The sequence below is a fragment of the Alexandromys fortis genome, unplaced genomic scaffold (genome assembly GCF_014885135.2).
Source record: "Alexandromys fortis isolate MF-2015 unplaced genomic scaffold, M_Fortis_MF-2015_v1.1 scaffold_12, whole genome shotgun sequence".
NCBI lineage: Eukaryota > Metazoa > Chordata > Mammalia > Rodentia > Cricetidae > Alexandromys > Alexandromys fortis.
The window spans coordinates 18,825,634-18,846,892 of record NW_026067937.1 but is presented as its reverse complement, the minus strand read 5'-3'; the positions used below and the strand labels follow the sequence as shown (position 1 = coordinate 18,846,892).

Genomic DNA, 21,259 nt, shown 5'->3' with positions numbered 1-21,259 from the left:
AGGTCATTTAAGGGACATTGGTTTTGGGGTACGGTCCATGAGATCACTGCTGGCTTCCACCTCCCAGCATCATCTGTCCAGCAGGCGGTGTGAAACAGTGTTTGATGTGGATGCTCCCCAGAGGCCACAGGTCAAGCAGAGGCTTGTCCGGTTCATCTCAGCAGATCCACACAATGGCTCAGTCTGCCTTTCTCAGAGCGATGATCACAGCTCAGTCTAATTATTTAAAGATACTCTAAAATGTATGTGATTGCTTGATGCAGGGAGGGGGCATGGATGCCACGTTATGTATGTGGAGGTCAGAGGTCGATTTTGTGGAGTCTCTTCTCTCTTTTGCTTTTACATGAGTTCCAGAATTTGAACTTGGGGTCATCAGGCCCATATAGCAATCGCCTTTACCCGTCGAGCCACCTCACCACCCAATATCCCATCTCTTAGAGGCACAGGAAGCCCAGTCTCCCTGACCTGTATTGTCCCAGACTCTGTGACAGTGACAAGATGCTCTAACCCAGTTTCCATCCTTGGCCTCCTTCTGGAATAGAGGATTCCCTTTAAGATGGGATTTCCTTTCCGTCACCATTGACCCAACCAGACAAGCTCAGGTTCCCTGCAACAGACAGACCACCCCAGGACTGCAAACCCACCTGCCCCCCCCCCCACACTGTGGGTCACTCTTGGTGTAACTGTTAAGAGTCCGTCCGTGGCTCATGTCTAGGTGAAAACTGCAAGCATGAACAAGACTTGCTTAAGTGATACACCCCCTTCCCTCTAAAGGACTGGGCGATAAAGAATTCCTCTGTCTGTGTTCCCCTGGTGGCTGTGTCCTGGGAGGCTCTTCAGACACCTTCCCAGGAAGCCAGGAAGTAGGTCAGGCCCAGCCATGCAGTCAGACAGACGGCCCCAGGGAGGGCAGGCATATCTGCAAGCACAAAGCCCTTGCAGGTCCAACACAGCGGCGTTGTGATTAAATGAATCTATTACAATTATTTTTTGCTTGGCACAGCAGTTTGTATTTACGCAGAAGCAAAAGCAGTAATCAGACGTCGGAGGATTCCAAACCCAGCAGTTTCTCGCTCTAATTGCACCCGGGTCCCAGCTATCTCCATTCTTGCCTAGGTCTCCCCACATCTCCATTCCCTCATGAATATCATGAAGAGCGTGGTGCCAGGGTATCACAGGATGCTAAAGAGGAGACTCGGGAGTGGGGGGCAGGGGTAAGCTTGGCTGCGTTCTGTTTCTGGAGAAGCGGGGCACCTGGCCGTCAGCTCTTTTTAGTTCCTTCACCACCTTTTCATGGGTCTCCAAGAAAGAGGCTGTGTGTGCAGGACCGTGTAGGTTTAATACTATGGGCTGGAGTGTTCTACACAAGCATGTCAAGTTCCCATGTCCTCCAACAAGAATGGAGAGTGGGAGAAACAGAGACAATGTATTAAGATGAAAAGACAGAAGCACAGCACACGAGCCAGCGGCCCGGGGCCTTGGAGGGTGACCTGTAAGATGTGAACTGTCTCCACATGCTTCTATACATTGGCCTTGTGGGGGCAGGTCTCCAGTCTGGCTCATTTTGTATGTTGTGTGTACATGCATGCATGCATGTGTGTGTACATGTGTGCAGTGTGTATGTATGTGTGTATAGGCCAGAAGACAATCTTGAGTATCATTTCTCAGGTACTGTTTACCATTTTGTTTCTGTTTTGAGACAAGGCCTTTCACAGGCCTAGAACTCACCAAGTGAGCTATGCTGTCTGGCCACTGAGCCCCAGAGATGCCTCAGTTTTCCCCACTCTGGGATTACAAGCACACACATCCTGCCCAATTTATCTATGTTGTCCTGGGGAACCAGCTCAGAACCTAGTGCTTAGACAGCAAGCTCTAGCTACAGAACCATCTCCCTGGACCCTCATTCCCCACCATAATCTCCTGCCACAGGAGTGCATTCTGCCCAGACCCCAGCTCTGACTCTACCCTTCTGCATCTGTAAAAACAAAACAAATCAGGGTCTCAGTGTCTACTTGAAACAACAGGCCCTGTCTCCCCAGATTACCTACATGGCTCCCCCACAGGTCACTGTCAGCTATGCACAGGTTACCAGGGTTTCTACTCTCTTTGGTCCCTTTCCTGTTCTGCTCCTCCCTTCTGCCACCCTGGTTCAAGCTCCTATCATGAACTACACAGCTTATTTCCAACAGAGACACTGAGGAATGCCTGCAGCCCCAGGACTCCAGAGGATGAGGGTCAAAGACAGAGTTCAAGGACAGCCTGAGCTACATAAGGGGACACACACAGCACACACACAGGCACATGCACACACACAGAGGCAAACACACAGATACACACAGAGGCATGCACATAGGCACACACACAGGCACACACACATAGGCACATGCCCTAGCCTATATTTCTGGACCTTTCAAAGCTTCTGGAAGCTTCCGTGGACTCCACCTGCCTGACCCCCTTCTTCCTCAAAGCTCCAGTCAGCACTTGCATTCCCACTCATGAAGGCTAGCTGGGCACCGCTTCCATGTGCTTTCTGGAAGCTTCCATGCAATGACCTCCTTACTCACAAGCCTCCTGTCCCAGGCTTGCCTGGTGTCACCACAGAACCTAGTTCTCCCATCTGCAGTCATGAGACTGTCCCACGACTCACTATTCTCCCGCCTCAGTTTCCTCACCTATAAACTGACGGGCACAGGCCGGCCAAGCTGTGAAATGAGCCAGGTGCTCTGGGTGGTGCCTGGCCCATGCAGAGTCCCAGGACTGGGTTGCCAACCACACTATGGACCGATGGCCCCAGGACAGTGCTTGGCAATCATAGCAATTTTCCTGATTTTTGTGTGTGGTTTGTGTGTGCATGCACACACGTGTGGTGCCCAGAAGCCAAGTGTCATGTGTCTTCCTCAAATGTTCAATATCTTATTTTTTTGAGCTAGGGTCTCTCAGTGAACCTGGTGCTAGCTGACTTGGTTAGGCGGTCTGGTCGGTGAGCCCTAGACTCTTCCTCTCTACCCGAGGATGACTGCAATTGCCGGAGCATGCCGTCATTCCTAGGTTCTGGGGACCTGAACTTGGACTCTCATGCCGGTGCGGCAAGTGCTTTACCAACTGAGCCACCTTCCCAGTCCAGTAGCTGATTTCGGAACAAAGGTTTTTTTTTTTGAATAAACTATTTTCCAAAATCCCAAGCTCTTAAAAAAAGTAATTCATTTTAAATACAGGATTGTCCACCCAGATGCATGAAGTACAAGAAAATGCCATTTAGAGACGGCTGCAGAGACCTTGAACATGAACCGCGGTCCTCCACAACAAGGCTGCACATTGTGGCTTGGTAGCAATTATTAAAGCAGTATCACCATAGACAGCCTCGCCGTTAATTTTAATTTCCTGAGCGGGAAAAGCACCCATGTTGAACTAATGGTCTGCAGAATTTCATGTTCAGTGTGCTATGGGATGGCAGGATTTTCTCAGGTCATGCAACCACATCCTTTTGCAAAACTTATTCAAGACAAAATGGTTCTTATAAGAGTCCCAGGGCTGAAGGGATGGTATGCAAGGATCTTTGACATCTTTGCTCTGCTTACAATGAAACAGCCCTAGCCACCCAGTGTCCTCCACACACAGCTTACTGTGGATCCAGATCGGGATGGACCAGAAAGCTCCCAGAGCATTGCGAGAGTTTTATGTAGCCAAGGACGACCTTAAATTTTTCATCATCCTGCCGTTCTGATCAGGTTTTGCCAACTTCACCTACCTATCAGCTGAGGAACTGTCTTGACCAGAATGGCAGGTCTATAGGGAGTTTTCTTGATTCGTGACTGCTGTAGGAGGGTCCAGCTCCCTGTGAGCAGTGTCGCCCCCAGCAGGGAGACCTAGACTGGGTCAAGTCATGAGGCAGCAGTCCTCTGTGGTGTCTGCTTTAGTTACTGCCTTTGGCTTCCTTTGATGACAGACTGTAAGAGGTAAGATGCAGCAAACCCATTCTCCCCAGGTTTTATCACAGCAATAGGGAAACTAGACTAGAAATTGGTACCAGGAATGGGGTTTGCTGTGATGGACCTCATCGTGCGGCTTTTGTGTCTTGGACTATTTTATACAAGGAAGATGGATGATTTTGGAGCTTTGGTCTGGAAAGACACTGAATGCTCATAGCTTAAAGACGTGTTGTGGGAGCTTGGAAGATAATTCTGAGAGACACGCAGTCAGTGGAGGATTGGCTTGTGAGTGTCAGAGAGAAACTGAGAGCCTCTCAACAACTTTATCAGGGCCATTAATGTGATAATTTCAATAAAAAAATCTATGTTTTCTGGTTATCTGGGGCTGAAGAATCAGCTGTGGTTAACAAGAGACCAGCAGTAATGAAATGAAACCTTTGCTTTATTGGGACAATTGATGCTGGTCACCTGGATCCGAAGAATCATTTGTGGTTAAGAAGAGACCAGTTATTACTGAGGTAAAATCTGGAAAGTATTTGCTCAGGGTCAGCATAGAGAAGCTGTGGTCTAGAGACGGCCAGGGATGAATCGCCAGCTAAAAGTCCAAATGGCAAGATCTAAGAGTCATCTCCCAAGTGGTATGGGCTTTGAAGTCATAAGGGAGTCAAGGAGAGCAGCTAAGACTCAGGACTGTGGGAGGCTGCTAGTGAGGGTACAGCCTCAGGTACAGTAAGAGATTCCAGGATTAAAGGGTTCATTGAAGGAAGCTAAGGCTTAGCAACTCCCCCCCCCCAAAGGAGGAGGTCACTAGATCCCCCCTTGAAGTTCTAGCTACCACTTCTTACTGTCTCAGCTGCATGTAGACTTGGCAAGTATTGGTATACATAGGAGGAGAAGATTTAGTGGGAGCTGTGGGCTTTGCAAGGCTATAGCTGCTTGTGCATTTGACACACCATATTTGGGGTTTTCCGGGGGTGTAACTGTCTGCGTGTCTCCCAAGCTTGGGTAAATAACCCCAATAAGCTCTTTGCTCATCACGCTGGCCATCAATGGGATTCTGTCTTTGGTCTGTCTGGACCTTCCTTCCATTCTAGCGAGAAGACATTTCTCTAAACCTCCATGGGAAAAGTAGGGTTAACATGAGACACGGCCTTTCCATCAATAAAAATGAAGAAAACGAGCAAGAAACTTGCCTTGGTGGATACAATGGACACCATGAAGAAATCCAGGAGGAAGCTCTCAGAAATGTCTTTGTAGTCAAAGTGGAAAAAGATGACTGTGAAACCCAAGTTAGCAAACTGGTGAACTGGGTTACAGAACGCGGTCCTCAGTAGCTTCATGCCAGCGGTGATCATCAAAAAAATGTCCCAGCTGCGTGGGTAGAAGAGAATGGGTCAGTGACATCATGCAATGTGTTACACTAAGGTCCTTTGAGGCCTGACTGCAACACACCTCATGCAGGCTCATGAGTGCTAAGTTGGTAGCTTAACCCCAGCCCCTGGCATCCATCCCAGCCCCCTGGTCTAGGAATTGCATTGGTCTGGACTCGAAATTCCAGCAGTCAGGTCCTGACCCCTCATGGGGGAGGGTCAGGACCACTCCCACAGGGTATTTAAGTGAGCTCTCAGGGGAGGAACAGGTGGTTCCAGGTTTGCATCAGCTCCCCACTTTCCTGTCTCCCCGCCATGCGCTCGGCCACCTGAGAGCGCTGTATTTAATAAAACAACATTTTAATTCGCTTTAATCTGACCTAATTGGATTTCTTTGCATCGGCGGAGCCGCCCATTTTAAGATTTTTTCCTAATATAATGGAGGTCCCACGGAGATTTGAACTCTGATGGCTGGATAAGTTTTAATGGAGATTTGGTCTGAACTGACTCCCTGGCATAGCCTCCTTGCCAATGAAGACATTTTATGTCTGTCCTGGTTAGTTTGGTCAATCGATACAGCCTAGAGTCATCTGAGAAGAGAAGCTCAAGCCTTGTTCAACTCAGCCTGTGGATATCTGTAGGGGATTGTCTTCATTGTTAATGGATGGAGGAGGGCCAGGTCCTCCACAGGTGGCACGAGGCAGGTGGCCCGTGGCTGTATGAATAAGCTAGCTAAGCCTGAACCTGGGAGAGAATCAGCAAGCCGCGTTCCTCCAATGGTTTCTGCATTCAGCTCTAGTAGAATACAGTTCAAGAATGGAGTTGTGCAAGGGGAATTCTGAGTGTTTGCGAGAAACTCCACAGAAACAAAACAAGAGTCTTGTGAGCTCAGTTTCTTCAAAAAACACCGACTTGTTCCTTAGAATGTGTCTCCTAGGAGACACAAGTGAGTTTGCTTCAGCTGTTGTCATTCGTGACTCTAGGAAAAAGCGTGTTTTTGCCACGTGCGGCTTGTTCTTATGATTGTATCCTTCACTCCGATGACTCGACTTACCCTCGGAGTATAAACTGTCTGGTGCTCTGAATGAAGCTGGCTATTGCATGAGACTTTAGTCTGCCTCATGTTCAGGCTCCGCTTTCCCAGGTTCACGGCGCCAACCAGAACAGCGAACAAAACTCCTCCCTCAGTGACAGAGCTGGAAGTGTAAGTGCCTCTAAGTCCTCTCCTCTTCTGAGCAGCTTTTGGTTAGTGTTTTCTTACAACAGCAGAAAGGACACTAGGGCACTGTCCCTCAAAAGCTGTGGTCACGTGTCCTTGTTCTCCGCAGTCAGGGAGCACCTTCAGGGTGTCTGTGAGGCCACGGACGCCATGGGGGAGCGTGTGTGCACTGTCCCAGCCAGGGGTCTGCTCCCGTGCGCCATGTCATGGCCCACGTTATGCTTCAAACACAGTGAAACGCACAGATTTAATAAAGCCATTGGCATTTCTACATCCCACCTCCAGGGCTTCTCGTGTTTGCTGCTCTAGAGACCAACAGCTTTCTGATCACCTTTAAAAGCCAATTCCCTGGCTGGGCAGTGGTGGCACATGCCTTTAATCCCGGCACTTGGGAAGCAGACATAGGCAAGTCTCTGTGAGTTTGAGACCAGCCTGGTCTACAAGAGCTAGCTCTAGAACAGGCTCCAAAGCTACACAGAGAAACCCTGTCTCGAAAACAAACAAAGACAACACAAAAAGTCAATTCCCTAAATTTTTTCTGTCATGGCATCAACTGAGCAGCTGACCAAGGCAGACCCGTGAGAAACCTTCCCTCCTAGGATCTGCTTTTCTTCACCTCCCCCACCATAACACGGTATTTGGCCAGCGCCTCTCACCCTCACCAGCACCTCTTACCTTCTGTTAGAACGACAGACCTGCAAATTACCAAGCTGAGTTCCATTTGTAAATTCAGAAGGAATTGTTTGTCTACGAAACTAATGATTTAATCTCCCACGGCTCATGCTTTGCAAGAACATGGACACCTTGATGAGGCCGCTCTTGATAAATGCAGAGAGCGGTGACAGGGTCGCCTGCCCCCTCCTCAAAGCATGCTACTTGCTAAACGAAAAACGATGCGAAGCAATTTGCGAAGCTTGAAGCGCAGGGGTGAAGACTCCGGGATTTCCGATTCATGCTGAGCTCCTGTCACCTGAAGAGCATCAACTGCTCTTCTGCAGGGAGATGCTCAGACCCCCCGACGATGTTTATCCTCTGCACCACCATGGGGCGTCCCTGGCACCGCACAGTAACTGCTTACTCAGTGCAAAAACTGCTTTGGTTCCCTTCATGAGGCCACTATATATGGTGCGGGACACTGGCTTTTGCTGTCTGTTTAGAGGAACCATACTTGGTTCTGAAAATGTAACCCCCATTAGTTTGACAATAAACTGTCAACCACTTACTGGGTTCCGAGTCTCCTGTAGTTGCTTATGGAGAAGGCATCAAGAGTGAGGGCGTTCAGGACGATGGCCGGGTACAAGAGATACTTTTCAAAACACTGAAGCCACACGTAGAGTCTCTCAAACCACATCAGATGGGCAATATCTGAAAGAAACACAAAATCCACCATGAGGCTCTTCTTACACACAAACCGCAAGGCTCTCCCCGCTCAGCAGGGCTGGGGTGGGTGTCCGGTGCCAGGCACTGTGTGCTGGGTCTCCTGATGGGCTGCTGCTCGCAGCTCGGATTCTGCCCAGTCCATAGGTGATAGCACACAGGTCGGCACCCCTGTTTTCAAGACAACTTTTGGAGATCTAGGGACAATGAAATGCAGTTGTAGGTCACCAGGTCCCCTTCCTCCCACTTCTGCTTGTCTTCACAGTATTTTACACCTTCGGACACGAAATCCTTTCTCGCTACAGCAAATGTTCTTCGAGTAAGGCTTATAAATGTCAAACCTCTCTTTATGTTTTTAATCAATAAGGACAATGATCTTTATCTGGGGAAGGTAAAGAATTACAAAGAAAAGCAAAAAGATATGTCAGACTCCATTAAAACAGGGAAAAGTCAGGGAGAATCGAGTTCAGGAAGGAGGGTGGACGCAGAGGTAAGAGTGTCCCCTCCTCTCCCTTCCTCTTCCTTCCTTCCCCTCCCCTTCCCTCCCTTTCATTTCCTTTCCTCTCCTTCCTGGGTTTTCTCTCTTGAAAGATCAGTTGCTTCGTCTCTTTCTGCATAAAATTGAGTTTTTCTTCTGATTTCTCTATCTATAAAGAATCAGCAGTGTCGGATTGAGGCACCACATCAAAAGCAACTCATTCAACCAGTTTCAGAAAACATGTTAGCGTTCTATCAACATTTGCCACCGATTCAGAGAAACATGACAACCTAAAAGTAAAGGGACAAACACCCAAGCCATGTCACCCGCAATGCGTCAGAGGAAAGGATGGGTGCCAAGGCTGGGGAGAGCCGGGAGCCATCTGGTCGGGGGAAGGGTGCGTGTGTGGCAGATTTTCAAAAGCTTGTCATGTTTGCTTTTAAAAATGATATTTTCCAGTGTGTGGCAACAAGAGCGATTGGAGACGGGGAGCGGAGAAGGTGGGAATCCTCCCATCGTGTTGACAGGGCCTTGCTGCAGAACATGATGAGAAACGCAGGATGTTCACGGGCTCCAGTTACCCACCCGAGGAACAGAAAGCAGCAGATTTCAATGAAAACATAACCAGCAGTTGGCTCCAAACTCACTTCCTATGATTTGCCAGATATGTAGAGTGGAATGACTTGTTCATCGAGCCAGCAACCGTCTGAGCGTTGTGTGAGCATGTCTGCTTGTGTGTGCTGGTCTGTGTCTATGTAGCTTGTCTACCTGTCTGTCTATCTATGTGCACGTCTGTATTTATCTGTTTGTGTTTGTGCCTGTCTGTCTGTGTGTGTGTGTGTCTGTTTGTATGTGTTTGTGTCTGTGTGTGTCTATGTGTCTGCTTATATGGCTGTTTCTGTGTTGCCCACGTGTCTGTCAGAGAGTCTACACACGTGTCTGTGTATAAGTATAAAAATACACTCCCTCTGCCACTCTGAGCCATGTGTTTGTGATCTTAGAGTTTCGGGGAGACTCGGGCATTAAAGCTTATTATGGTTTGGGTGTGGAATGTACCCACAGGCTCACATGTTCGCACACTTGGCCCCTAGCTGGTGGTGCCATTCTGGGAGGTTGTTTTGGAGTGTGATAGTTAAGCAGAAACAATCACTGTGGGCTGGGCCTTGAGGGTGATGCCCACTTCCAGGTTAGCCAGAGCTCTTTTCTGTCTTGAGCTGCAGCGATGTCATGATCCTAATGCCAGTTCCTGTACCACAGAGCAAGCATCTGAGCTGTTCCAGTCTCCCCATTCTCCCCACCATAGTGGACAACAATCCTCTGGAACCATGGGCCCAGGTGAATTGACCCTAGCCAAAAAAACAAACAAACAAAACAAACAAACAAACAAAAAAGCTCTTGCTAGGCATTTGGTCACAGAGAGCAGAAAAGCAACTGCCAAGATTCCTTCCTATTGCCTGACTCTGCAAGAGGAAGCACGTGCCCCAAAAGGTCAGGCCATCCAGTCGAGGATGTGGATGACTGGGGCCTGGATCCTTCAGACATGCTGACCCTGTCATCAGGCAGAAGTGTTGCGCCCTGTTAAATATCCCATATTATGCTGATGGAACGACAGTTTAAAATTCTCACGATTGTAGAGAGCCAGAAGGTCACGTGTCCACAGCCAAATTCTCTTGGGTTATCTTTAGCCCCCTAAGCAGCCATTTATTGCCCACCTCTGGTTGGACCCGGCATTCTTATGGCTAGCAGGTAGAAATCCCTTCTCACGGCTCAGCGGGAAAAGCATGCGATGTGCTATTGTGAAAACTGAAGTCTGGATCTGTGAACCAACATAAGAAGCCAGCAGGCAAGGTAGCCAGCCACAGAGTAGAGACAGGATCCCCGGGGCACCTGGATAGCTAGTCTAACTGCTCAGCAAGCCTTGGGCTCAGCTGAGAGACCCCACCTCATTAATAAAACCGAAAATGCTCAAGAAAGATGCCAGGTGTCGACTTTGGGCCTACGTGTGCATTCGTACCCATGAGTGCTCGCACCTGTGAGCATGCCGACCCTCATACCAACAGCACACACAAAAGGAGCGTACAAATGGAACACTGTATTTGCCAACCCGAAGGTTAAAAACATCAACAGACAGCATCTGAGACCTAGAGCTGCGATCGTCCACCTCACTTTAATCTGAGTCGTGATGTTTTCATCAACACAGTCTTTAAAGTTCCTTGGCTTACAACTTTGTTTTTAACCGCAAAATCTTCATGAAAATGTTAGCATAGGAGAATACAGAATTTGGGGTAACCTAAGTCTGTGTTCCCGGGCCATGGTCACTCACTCATATTTGGCTCCAGAATGAGATCTCTTCTCTTTGAAGTGAGAGTTGGTGGGTTTGTGTTTATGAGACAGGGTCTTACTCTGCAGCCCTGGCTGGCCCAGAACTCTCTATGCAGTTCAGGCTGACCTTGAACTCGCAGAGATCAGTCTGCCTCTGCCTCCTGAGTGCTGAGATTAAAGCCTGAGCCATCAAGTTTCACTGACTATGTTTATGTAATATGTTTACTATTATTCTATAGAACCTTAGACATACACACAACCAGCCAGAGGGGGAGGGAGAGGGGGGAAGAAAGAAGTGGGGGGAGAGAGAGAACACAGGAAGAGGGGAGAACGAAGAGAAACTGACTGAGGCTGAGTGAGAACCCAGGTTGAACCCGAGAATTCAGCTCTTTGCCACTAGGCTGCTACAAGGGCCGTGAACCTGACAGTGGGTGACATGTGATGCCTGCCACTAAAAGATTCTGACTCTGTCCACGAAGAGCCCAGAGGACAGAGCACAGCAGCACGGGTGTGGCGCACACGGCAGGAGCAGGGGTACAGGCTGGATGCTGAGGGGAAAACATTCACCATAACAGAACAGTAGAGCGGAAGTGAATCAAAGATCCCCCAGCTCCCAAGCTGTGAGGTCAGGGTCTGTTTACTCAGATCCTGATGGAAAATTAATTTCATTTCCATTCTTCCCTGTCTCAGAATCCTGCCGACCTCAGTAATGTAGTCTGATGGATGCTCCGAGCTCTGGGCCCACGGATCTCACAGGGAATGGTGACCGATAACACAGAAGGACCCTTAAAAGCCCAGGTCCAGAATTCTGAAATTTTAATCCTTTCTTGTGAGGCAGCCAGGGAAAGCTAATAAAAAGCAAACCTTACGAATGCAAAGACACGATAAACGTGTGTCTTCAGTCCCCAAACTGTCTCTGTAGTCATTCGCCGCACAGTTGAAAAGAAAAGCCGTGTGATCATATTTTATAACCGCCTCTCTGAAACATCCTCAATATGCAAAGAGACCATAAAAACGCATTACGGGAGAGCTGTTCTTTCTCCTTCCCTTGGAATATGAGGCCCCCAAGCGACAAAATGCAAAATAATGATGCCATTTGCAAGTTTATAGACGGCTCGCTGCACTTCAAGGCTTTACATTTTCTTAAAGGGGTTTCAGGTTGTGTTTTATTTAGGTGCTGGTGGGACTACGATGGACTTACCAACCTGAAACCCCTTTAAGAAAATGTAAAGCCTTGAAGCAGCACCCCACCCCTCCTTGGCCTCTGCATCAGCTCCTGTCTCCAGGTTCCTGCCCTGAGTACCTTTGAAAATGAACTGTGATGGAAACAGAAGCAAAATGGACCGTTTCCTCCCAAACTGCCTTCATTATGGCATTTCATCGCCGCAACAGAAACCCCAAAACAGAGTCTATTTTTTCCTTTTCTTTTCCTCCCTCCCCTCCCTCTTTCTCTCTTTTTCCCTTCCTTCCTCTGTCCCTTTCTTCTTTCCCCTCTTTCTTTCTCCATTCTGCTAGCTGTAGCTTTTTCAATCTTTCCTGCATCTAGAATTCACTTGATTCAAAGTTGTCCTTTTAAAATTTCTGTCCACGCCCTAATGCTAACAAAACCGCGTCCTTATTGTTTGCATTTGAAATGTCCCTCACAGGTTCACGTTTGGATGCTTGGTCCCCACCTGGTGGCACTGTGTGAGGACACTGGGTGAGGCCAGAGTGGAGTCTTTAGGAAGTGGGACCTTGCTGGGAGAAATGGATCACTAGGAGCCTAGGAGTGGGCCTCTGAGGGTGCTGTCTGACCTCTGGCTCCAGCTTTGCTCTTTTTCCTGGTCATCCATGACGTTAACAGGCCCTGCCTCACGCTCCTGACACCATGAACTGACTTGGAGGACTGAAAGCCCTGGAACCATGAGCCCCCTAAAACCTTTCCTCCCTAGGTTGGGCTTCCCTAGGCGCTCTCCTTAGAGGAGATAACTGTGTCCCAAACCTTTCGTTTCCACTCGTGACAGCTAACTGCTATCACCCCGGCCACTCAGCTCTTGTGACGCCTGACACAGGGAGATACGGTCCCAGCCAAGAGAGAGGTAGCCAGATGAGGGGAGTGAATCATAAGATCACAGATAAGCAAATCAGACAAGCCATAGCACAGAACAAATATGGTCGCTTTGTTTGGAAGAATTATGGTAAAATCAACAGGCCATCCAAAGAGGAGGAAGTAATTTTTCTGGGAAAGAAGGACTCCAAGATGGGAGGGGCTGGGCTGACAGGCAGCTGCTGCTTTTCATTACAGCTTGTTCTGTTTGATTTCCAACACTCTCAGTCACTTTGACATACGTGACAGATACACGCGAGAAGGCAGCTTCCCTCCGAGCCACGTCTGTCACATGCGGAAGCCAGCAAGTCTGCAGCAGAGACCTGCCTCGCTGCAGCACAAGTTAGATCTCATTGTAGAGCTGCAAATCTGGGACGTGTTACTGAATCATTAATAGTATGTTTTTAAAAATTGATATTTAAATGAGATCCTCAATTGATGTGTTTCATAATTTACATAATCCTTATTCGTTTATTCTAATGCGTTCAAAAATGAAAGTGTAAACATTTCACAATCAGCACGCTCCCCAGTGCATCCTTCCACATGTCCTCCAGGCTCAGAGGCTTCCCTGCACACGCCAGGCCACAGGGACCCTCTGGTCACCTGTGAGTTTACAAAGCAGTGAGCGGTTTATCTGCTCACCCAACCAACATGTACAGAAGAACACCCATGTACCAGACTCAACCTTCATTACTTGGTCCCATGTATTTCCTAGTTTATCTGAATATCCACCAGTGATGACCAATAACCATTGTCAACCTGACAGGATCCAGAGTCACCTGGGACACATACCTCTGGGCAGAGCCATGAGGGAATTATCGGGATTCGGTTAATTGAGGTTAAAAAACGCCATTTCTGTGGTCTGAGGCCTGGGGTGGGGTAAAGAGGAAAAAGTGAGCTGAGTACAAACATCCACTGATCTCTGCTTTGTGTCTGTGGATGCCAAGTGACCAGCTGCCTCCAGCTCACACCTTCCCTAGGCTGCCTCCAGCTCACACCTTCCCTAGGCTACCTCCAGCTCACACCTTCCCTAGGCTGTCTCCAGATCACACCTCCTCTAGGCTGCCTCCAGCTCACACCTCCCCTAGGCTGCTTCCAGCTCACACCTTCCCTAGGCTGCCTCCAGTTCACACTTTCCTAGGCTGCCTCCAGATCACACCTTCCCTAGGCTGCCTCCAGCTCACACTTTCCTAGGCTGCCTCCAGCTCACACCTTCCCTACTAAGATGAATGTTCCTTCAAACTGAACCAAAACAAACACTTCCTTCTGTACATTTCTTGGGTATTTTTGCTGCCACAGGAAGCATCTACCCCTGACACCCTGAGAAGAGGGAGCCTCAGCTGAGGAACTGTCTCCAGGAGATGGGCCTGTGGGAAGGTCTTGGGGGGAGCTTTTCTTGATGGCTGATGGATGTGGGACAGCAGCCCAGGGTGGGCTGTGCCATCCCCAGGCAGGTGGTCCTGGTGTTATAAGAATGCAGGCTGAGAAGTCAGAAAGCAGCACCCTTCATGGCCTCTGCTTAAGCTCCTGCACTGACTTTCCTCAAGGATGGAGTAAGACCAGGAAGTCCTAAGATGAGACAAACTCTCCTTCCCCAGTGGCTTTCGGTCCCCGTGTTGATCACAGCAATCAAAGGCCAACCAGGGCAGGACTATTCTCTACCAGCCATCTAGGAAATGGGTCTTTGTAGGATGGCAATAATTTGCCTTCAAGTAGCACATGAAATGGCTGAGAACGTTAAAGAGCACATCAACAGAACCCTTGGGCTCGGCTCTCCTTTGCAGAGGAGCCCTGGGAACTGGAGCCTGAGTTACTCTCCTTCATCTCTCCCCTGAAGCTAACGGTTTTGGACACATCACTTCGCTCACCTCACCCCCACTCCACACGGCTCCATCTCGTTCTGCTCACAATCTAGCAGCTTCTGGTCTCCGCCAGAGTCGTCCCCTGCCACAGGCTCACCAGGCTGGACATTACCACCAGCACCTTATGGCTATTTTATTCCTTCTTTTCAAAGCTTTTTCTTATTTTTCTTGGCACCCTAGGCCGCTGAAGCTGCTAAATCCAGAACTTTCCTCGAGTCCTTGAAAGGCCTAAGTGAATACTCGGGAAGCACGAGGTCACAGTAGGCAGAAAGACCGTGCAGACCAGCATTGCTAGACGATTTCAGTGGCTTAAAATCCTGGGAATTCATTTTACATGTCTGAAAATAGAAACAAGCCGGTCCCCCTTCCATCTGTTCACACATGGAACAAGAAATTGCGGAGTGGAAAGGATCTCACCAAGAAATAGCAAGAATTCCTATCTAGAAAAAAAAAAACCCTACATTTTTTTAATTGATTTTTATTTAGAGGCCAGGGTCGTGTTGCTCAGACTATCCTCACATTTGCTGTATAGCTGAGGATGAACTTCTGACCCTCCCACATCTGCCTTCAGATGGTCGGATTTCAGGCCTCCGCACCCATGTATTCGGTGCTAGAGATTAAACCCAGAGTGTCCTCCATGCTGGGTAAGGATGCCACCAATCAAGGCACACCCCCAGCTTCCAGAAGAGATGTATTTTTTAATTGAAGCTCTGAAGTTGCCGCTTACACCAGGCTGATTCTCCCAGGGGAACTGCTAGGTCAACCCATTTAGACACAGCTCTGTCTACACAGAGTTGGTTCATGGAAACTCAAGAATCCAGAGCCTGAGAGTTAATGGGCGAATATGAAGAGACGTTGTCCTTAGGGCCCAGCCAATGTGAACCTGAATTGTACCCTCCCAACATGAACAACGGAAGCTAATTTTCCGTGAAATTGTAAGTAGTGACTATTTAACAGAGCACACATCTAATTTGACAGACTTCCTTTCTTCTCCCCCTTGGCCAGCTTGTTTTGGGCCAACACCTAGAGTCTGAAGCACAAAGACTTTCTTTGCTTCTATTATGGGCAAACATGCACTGAACCCCTGTGTCCTTTGAAGCATGTGGCACTGTGGCACGGAGCACACTCATGAAGCTGTGCACATGGGCTCTGAGAAGGGTGTTCCCCTGCATCATGGTCCCTCATAAGATGGACCACACTCATGAAGCTGTGCACATGGGCTCTGAGAAGGGTGTTCCCCGCATCATGGTCCCTCATAAGATGGACCACACTCATGAAGCTGTGCACATGGGCTCTGAGAAGGGTGTTCCCCACATCATGGTCCCTCATAAAGCTGGGGCACTGACCTCTGGCTTCCCGCTGCTGGCACTCCTTGCTCTTGAGCACAGGGTGTGAAACCCACATCCACGGGTGGTGCTTTCGGAGCTGAGGGAGCAGGTGGTGGGTGACGAGTCCCACTGTGCCGGCCAGGGCAAAGAGCACGATGCTGAGGAAAGGCTGCGAAGGAGAAAGAGGTCAAGGGTCATTGTTTGTAAACAATGCATAAAGCCACCATCACTCCTTCCTTTCCCCATTCTTTTTCTGGCGTGTGCATGTTATGTACATGTAGTTGTACATAAGATACATGTATGCACGAGGAAATCAGAGGGTAATCTTGGATGTCACTTAACAGGTGCCGTTCATCTTATTTTTAGAGGCAGTCTCTCACTGGCCTAGAATTCACTAAGCCATCGAGGCTGGCTGGCAAGGCTTATAAGGCGAGCACTCCAAGTCCCCAACCCTCTTGACCATCTCATAGGAAGGTCTATGTGCTGAGACCTGCGAAGGACATGGCAGGGAGGTGACCCCTGGAGGAGGCTGGGAGAATCCTAAACCCCCAGGAACATATCCCCAGTCTTTCTAGAACTAGAGAAGAGCACACACAGCTGATAGAATGTTCCAGGAAGACGTGGAAGGCCCTGGGGGTCCCATGCCTGTTAGAAATGCAAGGCAGGGTCCCATGTGGCCCATGTGTGTGCTTGTGCTCAGTAAAGATGTCCAAATGGTCCCCTTCCGTCACTGCGACTTTCTACCTTATTCTAAATACAACCACTTCTCTCTACTGATGGAGGTCTCGTGTCTGTTAACCAGCCCACCGTGCTAACAACTGTCCTTGATGACAAGCTGTCCCATCACTTGAGAGACAAAACCCCTCCCCCGGGTAGAGGAGGTGACACAAGGGGGTGGCCCAAAACTCCTTTTGAATAGCGTTCTCAGTGTGTGTGTGCTCCTTAGCCCCCTCCCTTGGCTTCTGCCCTCTCCCCAGGGTTGTCTGCCTCTCTGTGCCCTCATTCCATACCTGACCTCCACTGAGAGAATAGAAAGGGAGGGCAGAACCTTGGGACACCTACCCGTAAGGACAGGAAGACGGTGCTGGCGCTGACTGCAAAGGAGAGGACAGCAGCTGCTGAGCAGACGACAAGATCCGACCGCAGGACATCCTTCTAGGAGGAGAAGGTGGGCTGTGAGGTCTGCTCTGTGTGGCTTCCTCAGCAGCCCTCAGCAGGTGAGTCAGCGGCTGGACACCAACCTGCCACACCCATGCCGGAATTGAACCTGGATCATCTTTTAAAGCAATGAGTGCTTTTAATCACTAAGGCATCTCTCTGGTACCAGCATGATTCTTATATCTTCCTTTGTAACTTAAAACAATAAAGAAAAATCATCACCTGCTAATTCGTGAAGCAGTAATAGACTTGACTTTTTGTTTTCCTTGAAATGGTCCCTTCCTAAACAGCTGGCCTCTTAAAGGCTGTTAGGAAAGAAAGTCAGAACAGGGTGGGGGGTGGGAGGGTGTCTCCAGGCCCCATCTCCCACCTCTGCATTTGCAGTCCCCTGGGGTTGACTTTGAAGTACAATGTGACACAGGAGTCTGACTTTATTTTGTCATTCACTTCCTTCCCCTCTTGCCCACTCTCTCCTGTCTTCCTGAAATGTTCTAATCTCTTAGTGATGTTCTGGTGTCCAGTGAAGGGTTAGCACATAAAACCCTTCCCCCTACTGCCCCCACTTCTGAACGCCACACATCTGATAATTTTCACGCAATGTGTTTTTATGACTGACGGGCCCCCTTCTGCCTTCCTCAGAGCTGCTAATCTGCTAATCCTACTCTGATCTCCTCTCTCTCTCTCTCTCTCTCTCTCTCTCTCTCTCTCTCTCTCTCTTTCTCATGCTTCAACCTTTTTATAGACTCTTAAATCCCAAAGCACTAAATTCGCCTTTCTCATCCTTCTCTTTCAAGTCATTCTTAAACTACGAGCTGCTATTTTTCTAAATAAACCTTACACTCTTTTGCCAGTGCCGTGAATTTGATCCCATTGGGAATGCTCTGAACTGTATTAAGCATTAATATATATATATACATACATATATATACATACATACATATATATATATATATATATATATATATATTTTAAAAGGCCTGGCAGTGGATAAACCTCAGTCTTCCCACACAGAGTCAGGGGAGGTCTACCCATCACTGTAAGGGGAGCTTTGTTTACATGTTAATGGGCTGCCCCTTTCACTTTCTGGGCCACCTCTGGGTGCACACAGCCCCCTTATCTCTTCCTATGTCTCCTATGCTTGTGGGAGCTCTGGATGGGCTGCTGAAGGTGATTTGGGTTTGCGGATGTGCTCTTACTTTCTACGTGTAATCCCTAGAGCCCTTGTAAAGGTGGAAGGATAGAACCAATGCCACAAGGTTGTTCTCTGACCTCGACAGCCACAATGGGGCATATGTACCCTGTCTCCTCACCCCAATAAGTGTCTAAACGATTTTCTTAAAAGATCATGAAAAACAAACAAACAAACAAAAAAGCAATAGGTAGCTTGTTTCATCTAACTGCACTAGTGACATGCTATCAGTGCCCATTGGGCAGATTTATCATGTTCCTCTGTGATTCCTAGCTTGCTTCTACTGTAATAAACAAGGTAATAGAGACGCATCACCACTAGCCGTAACACCAAGGAAGACTTCAGGAACATAGGTTCTCTCAGCTATCCAGGAGGGGTAGGGGATAAGCCCAGTCCTAAGACCCCTGGTCCTACGTTCTCAGGAAGGCTGTATGTACTGCTTGAAAAGCCAACGTCTTCCTTCAGTTTCGGCACTTAGCTCCCCATCCAGTGGCACTTTCTCTGCATTTAGACACCTCGCACCTTGCATGCTGTCCTAGCTTCCTTTTGGTCACTGTAATAAAACACTCTGACCAAAGAAACCTGGGGGCCTGGGCATTTAATTGGCTCACACTTCCAGGTCACTGTCTATCAGAGGGAAGTCAAAGCAGAAGCTGTCAAGGAACACTGCGGGCTGGCTTATGTTGGGGGTGGAGGAAGCCCCGAGGAAGTGAAGTCTGAAGTGAATGTGTATTTCCACATGGGCACACCATGTCAATGACCATGTCATGGGCCAGTTGACCCATGGAAAATTATAAAAGTCATCATCCATGTGGGCCAGGCTCAAGAGGAATGGCAAAGTTTTCCTCGGAAGTTTATGAGTGATTGATCCCTGTGTACAAATACTAGCAACTGCGGCTTCCTTCATCCTCAAGTTTCCAGACCTCCTAGTGAGTGACCTCCCCCGCCCCACGCTGGACCTAATAAACTTGCCGAGGTTCTGGGTTGCTGCGGAGGCTGTACAGAGCCCCCACCTGATTCCAGTGTCCCTGCCTGTGTGTCTCTGTGTCCTTTCCCACACTGTCCCTACCTAGGAGACCAAAGCTGAGCTGCCATGCTGAGGCCTTACCACTGAGTCCTTCATCCTCTGAGGGAGAGGGTCTGTGGCCGACTCGTCCAGGTCCTGATGTAAGCATTTAGGAAGAAATCTGCACTGAACGAAGGACCTGAGGGTAGAAAAACATACAGTTTCGTTTTTAAAATATGTGTCTCAGACCATGCAAGTCCTTAGGTCTTGCACCTACAAGGGGCAAAACCGAGTCCATTTCAAAATCACAGTAGAAAGGACACACTCCTGGGATCACAAGGATGATTTGATTTTCAATTCATTCACTCATTCATTCCTTCTTCTTTATTATTATTATTACTATTGTGTGTGCCTGGTGGTGGGCACTGTGTGATGATCAGAGGACACCTAGTGGAGTTGGTTCTCACCTACCTTTTTGTGGGCTCTGGGAATCAACACGCGCTGCCCAAGTCCATTTCCCAGCTGAGCCATCTCATTGGCTCATGTTTCAGTTTTTAAAATTCATCCTGACAAAAGTGGTCAGGCAACTTTAAGGGTATCAGTACTCTAACCGCCAGCGTCTGGGCATCTCCTCTTTCCTCTAGCCTACTGCCCTGCATCCTCACCTACCGTACCAGCAAAAGGCAACTGTTCAGGCACATATCTAACATGAAATATCATGCAAGCCATGTTTAACTTTCCGCCGTTTCCCCGTTTTCTATGCCTTTCAATCTAATGCGTCTAACAGTCTAAGTCTGTGGTATCGCTGACTCCCAAATGAATTATGTTAAGTCAGAAAGTGATGTAAGTTTGGTCAAACTCCAGGACACGCTATGATCAATATCTCATACTCCCCATGACATTGTTCAGAGGATTTCCAGTCCCCAGAAACAGATCTATACTTCAAGTGACCAGAGACTTCAATAGATAGCATTTAAGGCCTTGATACGTATCTCATTTTAAAGGTCAAAGATGCTGGTTGTACAAGAAAGAACAAAATAAAACAAAAGCCTCCTTTCCAGGATGTGGGCAAGCTCTCCACAGGGTGAGCGCCATAGCAAGACGACACTGGCCCTCACCTGTGCCTATGGCTTTTCCTACAGTGCTCCCAGATTTCTCCACTCAGCTACCTGCGAGCTTCGCTGCAATGCCGAGTTCAAAGAGGGAGTCGGGCTGGAAGTTTGCCCTTGGGTTTCAATCATTTCAGGTAGCCCTGCATTTCTCTGCCACTGTCCAGGACACAACCAGCTTGATTCAAGGAAGTGTCAAAGGGCAGAGGGCACCAAATGGCCATCTCTACTTTGGTGAGCCAACACAAAGTCCACTACGGCTTGGGAAAGAAGGAACCATGGACCTGGGCAGATAGTGCTTGTCATACCTGAGTTCAGTCTTCAGAACTCACATAAAAATTCTGGATGTGGTGCCATCCATGTATTATCCCAGTGCCAGGGAGGCAGAGACAGGGGGATCGCTGGGGTTTGTTGGCCAGCCTAGCCTCACTGACAAGCTCCAGGCCAGTGAGAGATTCTTATCTCAAAAGAAAATGGTGACCAACACCAGAGGGATTGACACCTGTGGTGACTCTCTGGCCTCTATACTCTCATCCATGTGGGCATGCACACACACACACACACACACACACACACACGCACACACGACAGTTACTCACAGGAGCACCGATGGATCACTGCTCTGCCGGCTCAGATGGTAGGACAGTGCGACCAACAGCCCACAGAAGGCTGAGAACAGCGCTGGAATGTGCTGTGTGCTCCATGGTTCCTGCAGAAAGATGGCAGAGCTGAGAAACGTGGCGACTTGCCTCCATCCCACGGTGGCCTTCATATGCAGTGAGTGAGTGACCCATCGGACTCACACTGGATATCTGTTATCAGTGAG

At 48.6% G+C, this 21,259-nt stretch overlaps 1 protein-coding gene across 1 annotated transcript in view; it reads right to left on the bottom strand.

Moving 5' to 3' along the window:
* Positions 1-21,259, bottom strand: part of Pcnx2 (pecanex 2) — a 103,054-nt gene that overhangs the window by 33,876 nt on the left and 47,919 nt on the right. The window contains exons 12-17 of the mRNA XM_050146905.1: positions 21,033-21,142; positions 19,427-19,523; positions 17,034-17,126; positions 15,990-16,140; positions 7,742-7,883; positions 5,123-5,300 (exon numbers count right to left, since the gene is read on the bottom strand). Coding sequence (XP_050002862.1) covers positions 5,123-5,300; positions 7,742-7,883; positions 15,990-16,140; positions 17,034-17,126; positions 19,427-19,523; positions 21,033-21,142 — 771 coding nt within the window. The remainder of the gene's footprint in view (positions 1-5,122; positions 5,301-7,741; positions 7,884-15,989; positions 16,141-17,033; positions 17,127-19,426; positions 19,524-21,032; positions 21,143-21,259) is intronic.